This window comes from Saccostrea cucullata, unplaced genomic scaffold (assembly GCF_032062105.1).
Source record: "Saccostrea cucullata isolate Sc308-1 unplaced genomic scaffold, CSIRO_AGI_Scuc_v1 ctg1251, whole genome shotgun sequence".
NCBI lineage: Eukaryota > Metazoa > Mollusca > Bivalvia > Ostreida > Ostreidae > Saccostrea > Saccostrea cuccullata.
The window spans coordinates 1-9,746 of NW_026925972.1; the positions used below are offsets into that span (position 1 = coordinate 1).

The 9,746-nt window shown below is 33.2% G+C and overlaps 1 protein-coding gene across 1 annotated transcript; it reads left to right on the top strand.

Annotated features, from left to right (window-relative positions):
- Nucleotides 1-169: 169 nt before the first annotated feature.
- LOC134270191 (ATP-dependent zinc metalloprotease YME1L-like) lies at nucleotides 170-7,345 on the top strand (the record flags this gene model as incomplete). The annotated part of the gene is made up of 14 exons (XM_062752380.1): nucleotides 170-249; nucleotides 447-537; nucleotides 872-931; nucleotides 1,065-1,157; nucleotides 1,750-1,885; nucleotides 2,197-2,259; nucleotides 2,646-2,758; nucleotides 3,261-3,305; nucleotides 3,537-3,647; nucleotides 4,037-4,191; nucleotides 5,431-5,557; nucleotides 5,701-5,774; nucleotides 6,224-6,316; nucleotides 6,523-7,345. Coding segments are annotated over 14 exons (1,385 nt in total), but the record flags the coding sequence as incomplete, so codon positions are not given.
- Nucleotides 7,346-9,746: the final 2,401 nt, after the last annotated feature.

Here is a 9,746-nt window from a genome sequence, read left to right on the forward strand (position 1 = left end):
CTTTTTAAAAAACAAAAGTCTAATAAGCATGAAAATGAATTTATGCTAACACACTGTCCAGGGTTATTACCCCAAAATTAAGTTCTCGTGAAGAAAAAGAGATAAACAGTCCTCACAAGCCATAATGGTAAGTTATGCATGATGATTAAATTTTTCCTTTTGTTTGTAGCAAAGTTGTTGAACAACACCAAGACATTCACCATTGTAGACAAGGAAAGCATCAAAGAAAAATTTGAGGATGTGCAGGGAGTAAGTTAAGATGTCAATACTTCAAGGTCTGCCTTCTTAGATATATAATTAATTGATAAATGACTAATAAAAAATATTAAATCCAAGAGGAAATAACTCGATATGCAAAAATATTTCTAAATTTTCGTAAATTCTGCATGAATTATCATAAAATCTGCATATATTATCATATTCATAAATTACCAAATATTGTACAGATGGATGAAGCCAAAGAAGACATGATGGATGTGGTTAAATTCCTGCAAAATCCCAGAAGTTTTACAGAAGTCAGTGCCAAGATACCAAAAGGTAAACATTTGTTTGATGCACAAAACTTTATTTGATGGAAAAAATGAAGGTAATGAACAGTTATCAATCTCAAATAAACAATGTTTGATCCACAAATCCTTGAGTTCAAAAAGGTAAAGGTAACAAGCATGATCAATTTCAAATAAACATATCAACCTGGATGGGTGATCAAAGTTTTACATAGGAAAATATAGAAAAACAATAAAATCTTCTTTAAAACAGCAAACTGAAAAATTGCCTAATAGGACAGAAAGACACATGAAGTGAGTTGTAGATAAACAGATACTTGACTCCTTCTTGTCTCTGAAGTGATGATTTGTTGTATTTTTTATAGGAATTTTATTGGACGGGCCTCCGGGCGTGGGGAAAACTCTGTTAGCCAGAGCCGTAGCAGGTAAGGATGAATTCATTGCAGTCAATATTAACAGTATTGGAACCTTTCATGTAAAACCTTTATCTCATGTTGAATCACATTTTATGAAAGTTTTGGGGTAAAATTGATTTCTGATGTGATGTTTCCTTTTCAGGGGAGGCTGGAGTGCCGTTTATTTTTGCTGCAGGGTCAGAGTTTGAGGAGGTTTTTGTGGGTGTGGGAGCTAAGAGAGTCAGAGAGCTATTTGGTAAGCAATACCCTTCATTCTATAGATTTGTGAATTTAAAACAAAAAAAAAAATAACCTGTATGTTATTTATAATTGCAAATACAAAAAGGATGGTTGGGCTGAATCATCACAAATCCATTGTAAACAACATTATCCCGCTTCAGACAAATCTGTAGATTGCTGATTGGATAAAAGCTAATCACGTGACGCCCTGCAATTTTCCATATTACGTCTCTGTCAAGGAATAATGTGAAAATTGGGCACGTGATTCCGTTCGAAGTGTTGCTTTTGTAAATAAAAATGGCGGCTAAGAAACGGTTTGCGTAGGTAGTTTAGTTAAATTTCTTGTTACCGTAAGGATATTTTATGTTGACTGTTATTGGAATAAAACTTAATATTTTCATAATATGCACAATTATTTTTTCTACAGGAAGTGAAATGGAAATCCATATTGGGACTCGGCTTTGCTTGCCCAATACGGATTTCCATTTCACACCCTGTATGAATCCGTATTAGTTCACAGTCACTAACTGACTGTGTAACTAATATTAACTAGCATTAGGTATAAGCTTCATAGATAATCAGTGATGACGTATCTGTTTTGATTTCAGTGACGGCTAAGAGGAACGCCCCCTGTATTGTGTTTATTGATGAGATTGACAGTTTGGCTGCTAAGCGAACCTCTAGTCCTTTTGTACACCCTGCGGCCAATCAGTGTATAAACCAGCTATTGACAGAATTAGACGGGTACGGACCACTCCTACTGTAGATTTCTTATGTTACAAAGTACTTAATATTGCAAAATAACCTTTAAACATATCACAGGAGCAATAATTATAATTCATGAGTGGACAATTGGTATAAAGATTTAACATTATTCAGAACCATGAAAATGAAATCAAGTTATTTTATTTTGCTGTAATTGATATTTCCTGTGAGATTGCGTAATAATTAATTCCTCAAATCGATGTTTAAGAATTTATGGTAGTTTGATTTTTTTCAGACATGATAAATGTAAGATCTGAAATACTTTGGGTTCATATTGTTGTTTATTTTAGCTTTGAGCAGTCATCAGGAATCATTTTGATTGGAGCCACAAACAGAAAAGATGTCATTGATCCGTAAGTTTATGTCAGATGTAGAATGTCAATCATAATGTAAAATGTTATATCCAAGGCCATCTTTTATAAATTGTTTGGCTGCCCTCTCCCGACTGTCTAGAAATGACCTGACTAAAACCTTTTTTTTTAAATTTCCAAAACAAGATATTTTTTCTCTTTTTATTCCTCTTATGTCATCAATAAATATGTTGAAATTTCTTTGAAAAAATTTTTCCCACTTGCCATAATTTTACCCTGAGTCATAAGAAGGCTACAAAACAAATTTCAATACTTTCAAAGTATGTCGTAGGGATGTTTTTCTGTGTGCAACTTTGAAAAATGGAATATGCAATAGAGAATTAAGGAACCAGAATTTCACAGTGTTCTAATCCTTGTATTTATCACAGAGCCATGCTCCGGCCTGGACGTTTTGACATGCACATTTCTGTAGAGGGACCAGACCAGAAAGGACGAGAGAAACTGTTCAAGCTTTATCTGGGCAAAGTCAGGAGTGACCCAAGTAAGTATTGAGGGATCAATCTGTTCAATTGTACCTGTTTACTGTAAACCAACTTTTATTCGCGTGCGAGAAATTTTCGCGAAGTTCGCGAGAGCCTCGTCATCGCGAATATTTCTCGCCGCGAACCGGTCCTTATAGTATATTTGTCTATTACAAACATATGAAAAAAGGCTTGATCGCGAAAATTAAACGTCGCGAACTAGTTTGTCCCTGGTAAATCGCGTCGCGAATAAAAGTTGGTTTACAGTAATAGGTAAAAATGAGCTCTGGCGAACTATATTTATATACATTTCATTATCATGAACTCCATGGGACTGATAAGAAACTTAAATATCCAAGGAATATTGAGGGTAAAATACTTAAAGAAAGAGAACTTGGAATGATACCAGAGTTCAGCTGTATGTAAAACAATTCATTTCTAAATTTTTAAAGGGCTGTTTTACAAGACAGGTTTTATACATGTATATGTACAATATAACTTTATATTTCCTCTCACTTTCAGCTATAAATGTGGAGAATTTAGCAAAAGGTGTTGTTGGTTTAACAGGTAAATATTTTTTTTAACATAATTATCTAAAACTGTACTGGTCACATTTTATCAATAATAGCTTATGACTTGATTTTCATTTTTGTAATGATTCTTCCTCCTTTATGAATTAAATCAGTATGAAAACAAGCTTTTATTAGATTTTATTAGATTTGTTGAGAGTTGCATCTGAAAACATTTCATCAGATTGCATTTTTTTTTTTTTGAGACTTTAAGACTTTGTTTATTTAGGTGCCGACATCAGTAACTTGGTGAACCAGGCGGCACTGAAGGCGGCAAAAGACGGAGCCAACATTGTGTGTATGAGTCACCTAGAGTGGGCCAAGGATAAGATACTTATGGGTAAGCCGAAAGAAGGTTACTGATGAGTAAGGCAGAGTGGGCAAAGGAAAAAAAATGTTCATAGTTACATCTCTCCTGTAAGCTACATGTGTATGTATGTGGCTGTCAATATATTGTGGACTTAATAGAAATGAGTTGTGTACATTTATAGACAAATCTTCCAGTTACACGTGTAAAGATTCAATAATTATATTGTTTTCTGTAAGGGCTAACAACTATATTTACTCTGAAGAAAAAAAGTGACTATATCAGTGATTATTGACCACACTGTGTGTATGGGATGAGATAGTAGCATAATTAGCACTGAATGGATCTCTTTAAAAGATGTCACTTCTGTGTTGAGAAAAGGTCAAAGATATTTATTTTTCTTGTGTGAATTTTCTTTACAGGTGCTGAAAAAAAGACGCGGACCCCCGATGAGGAGGCTAACTGGGTGACAGCGATTCATGAGGCTGGTCATGCTATAGTGGGGCTAGAGTCCAAGACCTCGTCCTCTCTGGTGTATAAAGCTACCATAATGAAGCGTGGACAGGCGTTAGGTCATGTAAGTAAGAGTTCGTCCTCTCTAGTGTATAAAGCTACCATAAACGTGGACAGGCCCTGGGTCATGTAAGTTATCCTCCTCCCTAATCTTTAACACAGTAAAACATGATTTAACGAAGTGCCAGCAATGCACAATTTTGCTTTATTATAAGTATAATTTGTTAATTTTTCAAATTTACAATATATAATAAAGTCATAGCACGGTATGATAATTTGTTGTCAGGGCCAGACGTGTTATTGGACTGAAGATGTCCCAAAATATGAATTCAATGCTTATATTTACATTCTCTAATTTTCCCTCTTCATAATTTTTTATTTCCCTTATCTTTAGTGAGAATTAGCATCCTTCAAATCTGTTTTGTTTAAAAGACGCAAGATCTGTTAGTGACAATGTAAAGATAAATAATGCAAACAAACAGTGCGAGGAAAAAAAATGACAACATATTTTAAAACGTGTATTTATAGTATTTTTGCATCTTTTTAACAGGGTTATTTTCTTTATCGAATTGAGTTAAGGCCATTAATAAATAAATTGCTAGATTCTCATCCAAATTTTTTTTGAAAGTCGAGGCGGGCGGTCGGCTTTTATTTTATATTTTTTTAATTTTTTCAATTTTGCAGATTTTTTATTGATCTGGTCAATCGGTGTAAGTTTATTTACAATACTCGAATAAAAGTCACAGTAAAAGGTTCAATCATCTCTTACTTCACATCATTACCAATCTTTTTTAACCAATGACCCTTGTTTAAAATATATACACATGTACACGTGTTACCGCAATTACCATCTTTTCAGCTGTCAAACTTATTTTGACTCTTGCAGGATTTAAAACAAAAGCAGAATGGTAGATGAATACCTATCCGGATCAGAATTAGGACGAAGAAAACAGAAATTTAAAAAATCGAGGCGGGGGTATAAAATCAGGGCGGGCGGGGATGAGAATCTAGGAATATTTTTATTATGGCCTAAAACATTGTGCAATTAGGTGTTCCTAGAGTATTGAAAATGCATAAAGTTCCTACTGTGTATTCTAATGGGCAGTGACACAGTTTAACATGTGTTATAGAGATTTGAATGTCGTAGATTTCTAATGCATAACATAAAGAAAATTACACTGAATGTAAATATTGTATAATAACTTTTTGATAATACAGACCCAGTTTCTGTCATTTGTTTTTACTGAGTTTTACTGTAAAATATCTGTGATTTTACAGACCCGTTATAACTGTGTTTTTACAGACCCAGTTTCTGCCAGAGAAGGAGGAGTATACACACAGTCGGGCCCAGCTGATGGCTCAGATGGACATAGCGATGGGGGGACGTGTAGCCGAGGAAATCATGTTTGGAACGGATAAAGTCACCACAGGTTAGGGTCATTATACCTTTACCTTTTTCATGGAAAAAAATAGTCATTGAAGTTTGATATGAAAAATAATAAGCTGTTATCATTGTGACATAACAAAAATTGTTCTGTAGCCCATTCTGAGGTTTTATTTTTCTGTTCTACAGGAGCTGCCTCCGACTTCAGTCAGGCGACAAAGATAGCCAAGAGTATGGTGATGATGTACGGAATGTCTGAGTCGGTAGGTTATGTCACGTGGTGTACTGGATAGGATGATATAATTTAGGGAAATCGACTTTTATTTGAAGAAACTTTTATTCATGATTTGTCAGTTTGAAATGTACGGCATGTCAACAAGTTATTTATGATAAGTTATGTCTGATGGTGTACAGGATTATATTTTATAGTAAATGGCTGTAAATCGGCTTTTATTCAAAGCAACTTTTATTCATGATTTGTTAGTTTGAAATTTATCTCTGACAGCTAATTTCTCATGATCGAGGAATTATTTTACTTAGATACACTATGAATTAAATGGTAATGGGCAAAAATAAACATGGTCCAATAAAAAGTTCACAGAACTTGTGGATATTTCCCACACTTGTACACATATAAAGTTAGTTTGAAGTATTGTGTCACTACACTGACTGCAGTTACATACGATAGTTTACCTATCTCTGTGTATTGTAGCTTGGGGCCCGTGTTTACAGTGAAGAAGACTTACAGTTACTGAGTTCTCACATGAGGAAAGAAATTGACGACGAGGTCAATCAACTTTTACAGGTAAGACAGCAAACACTATTCCTGTCTACAGGTATAGAGGGCTTGTAATCTTGGAATTATTTATTTAAAGGTAGTAGAATATTATTGAGATTTTTAAAAGTAATAAGAATACCTTGTTATTAAATTATTGAAAAAGGAGTTGTTTGCCAATCACTTTGGACAAATGTTTTGCAGTTATTTATTTCATTGTCATTTTATTTTAACAGGAGTCATATTGTCGAGCCAAAACAGTTCTGACAAATAAAAAAGACAAACTAAAGAAACTTGCTGAAAACTTAATGAAGTACGAAACTCTGGATATGGAGGAAATAAAACAAGTCATGGCTGGAAAGGAAGTAGTCAGGACGTGATTGTAGCATCATGGAATATGTTGATGTTGCATCATGGGATATCCTGACAGAGTGTTTTGTGGAGAAAGGGTGTGAAAGATTAAATTTCATTGGCTGAATGCTGTGAGGTGAATATCAGTGAAATCTGATTGGACGACAGAACTTTTCATTATTTAAAGATATTCATCATGTTTGTTCAATTCATAGGAAATTGTAAATGAGAGTATCATAAAACATTTTTTTATGATAACAATGTCTACTTCTCACTTTTTAAATATCACCAATTTTTTGCTTGCATTTGAAGGTGCATGTTCAATGTGTAAATCACAAGACCTAGTATTTCATCATTCATTTCCATTGATTATAACACTTTATGCAAATGTCCTCAATAGGTTTTAAAGTAAATATATTGCTCAGTTGTACACTTTATCATTTACATGAAATTCTGTATATCTGTTTTTTTTTAACAACATTATTGCAGACACCTGAGATATGGCAAAGGAAGTCAGTGATAAAAATGTTATTGTTCTCATTCAAGGTTCATCATTTTGTTGAATTACTAACATGAAGAAAAAGTTGTAACACCCGCATTTAGAAAAAAAAGACTTGTCACATTCTAAGATTGCATTTCATCTCACTTCTTTGTTTAAGTTTGTGCATTTCAGATGTACAGTAAAACTCGGTTATAACGAAGTCACGGGGACCTATGAATTTACTTCACTATATCTGTAATTTGTTATATCCATATAAGGAATACGTTAAATTTATATAGCTGGGGATCCAAAATAACTTCGCTATAACCGTATATTTGCTATATCCATGTTCTAAACAAGTTTTGCTGTATAACTGGATATTGATATTCGATGCAGTATTCCTTTGATACATATAAAACGTCTGCTTTATGTTGTAGCAGTATCCTTAATTATACATAAAAATATTCTGCTTTATGTTGTAAAGTTTATGTACATTAATATGGCATTTCGTATTTTGTAGTACCATCCTGTCATAACTATGCTAGAGCATCTGCTTTTCTGTGGCCCTTAAATGATCTTTCAATGCAAGAAAATTTTCTTTCATTTTAAGTCCATGTTCTTATTATGTTCCCCAAACGGAGTTTGGGAACATATTGATTTTTCATATCTTGTAATTATTTCAACACAGATAATAATTCTGCATAATATGAGTAATGATGATCAATGCATATTGAATGAAATTGTCCAGTTTTCTCAGATTATCTTTAAAATCTTGTATACACCAATTCTCATCAATGCTGTTCATTTATCACCCTAGATGGACATTTACAAACATGTGCAAATTGAAAGGGGGGGACCAACAAAAATACCCTGTAGGAACTAATCCCCAATTTTCAATGCCTTTGATATGTTTATTTTAGCAAAATAGCAAAAAAGGGGGCTTAGCCCCCCTCCCCCTGGTTCTGACACCTGATATGATAATTAATGATGTACTTCATTATCATGGTTATGAAGGACTTTTTCTTTGTCATAAGGTACCAAGTAAATTTACAAGTTTGAAATACATACACTTATATTAATTAATGTAAAGAGTATTTTGTTATGTTTTAAGGGGTAACAGATAAAGAAATTATCAGAAGACTTTCTCTTTCTTTTAAATGTGTATATGTATGACAAACATGTTGATAGCTGATGGATTTATTTTTTATTTGACATTACATGTTATAAGTTTGGAACAAGTAGTACCAATGTTTGTTATATTTGCACTGACATGATATTATGATGGAGAAAGTTTTCAAAGAAATTGGAATTCAGTTTTTGATCCTTGAAGAACTTGAAAATGTGGAACAGACATATTATAGGAACTTTGGATGCATGTTTAAAAATAAAGATGCCAGGATTCACTTCTTGTCTCTGACTTAATCAATAAAAGGTATATAGCTATAAAAATAAAGACAAATGAATAAATACAGGACTTCAAATGAATTGAAGTTTGATATTTTTATCTAACGAGTTCTTTTTTTTTTTTTTTTTAATATCTTCCAGCCTTGGCAATGGGATAAAATCACGCAACGATTTGGATAAAAATCGTATTCAACTACAAATTATGTGAGATTCGTTTTATCCTATGTTTTACATTTTGTTTTATACAAATCAACCAGTAATACACATTATTTCATATAGGACTTCACTTTATTTTACTTCATTACGTTAACGCAAAACATTGTGACATTACAACTGTGGGATATGAAAACGATACCACTTGAGCTACATGTATATCCACGGGATAAAGGGGTAAACGTGGGACAAAATATTTCCCTAATATGGAGGAAAATTGCGCGCAGTAGTGTTGTAGTAGAACTCTTGCTTGTTCATGGACACTATGTTCAATTTTTGTTCACTTTCCCATAGCTGTTTAATATACGTAATGCTCTTCATCCCTTTAGCATTTTGAGTGAATGACACAATCTCTCTATACGAGGCCTTAAATACTGAGTCAGGGTAGGGGTTGGCACAGTAAAAACCCTCACTGCTTAAAGGCACTTATCATATAGGTCTTAAGGTCATACACAACGTAGTTTGGACCTTACTAGGATCTTACCTGGAGTTGAAGAGTTCCACTAAATGAAGGACATGTGTGCAATACTTTTAATGTCTATGTATGGATTTTTACACCCATTCTTAAACAAATATTGATGAAAAAAAAATCTGGAATTTATGTTTTGTAATTTTTATACATTTTTCTTTGAATAATGCAAAATTTTTCATAATTTGATATCTTTTCAAAACCCCTGGTAACGCATGCTGATTTTTTGTCTAAGAACATGTAATGGTATTATGAGTTTAGATTTAAAATATCTTGAAAAATTATCAGTAGGTAAGGTATGTTACGTATGTCCTTAATTTGACACCATTCCAGGTAGATGGCGATGCCTCTTTTGAATGAAAAATATCATAGGCGACGTAAAACAACCAACAATCTGTAATGGGTCTAAGACGGAAAGGTTAAAAAATTTGTTCGATTAGTATGATTTAAAATCCTTAGTTTTTAGGAAAAAACCTCATTTTCATAAATCAATTGCCTTCCTTCATTTTAAAAGAAAATCCGTAAAAAAAACCCAGTATTCC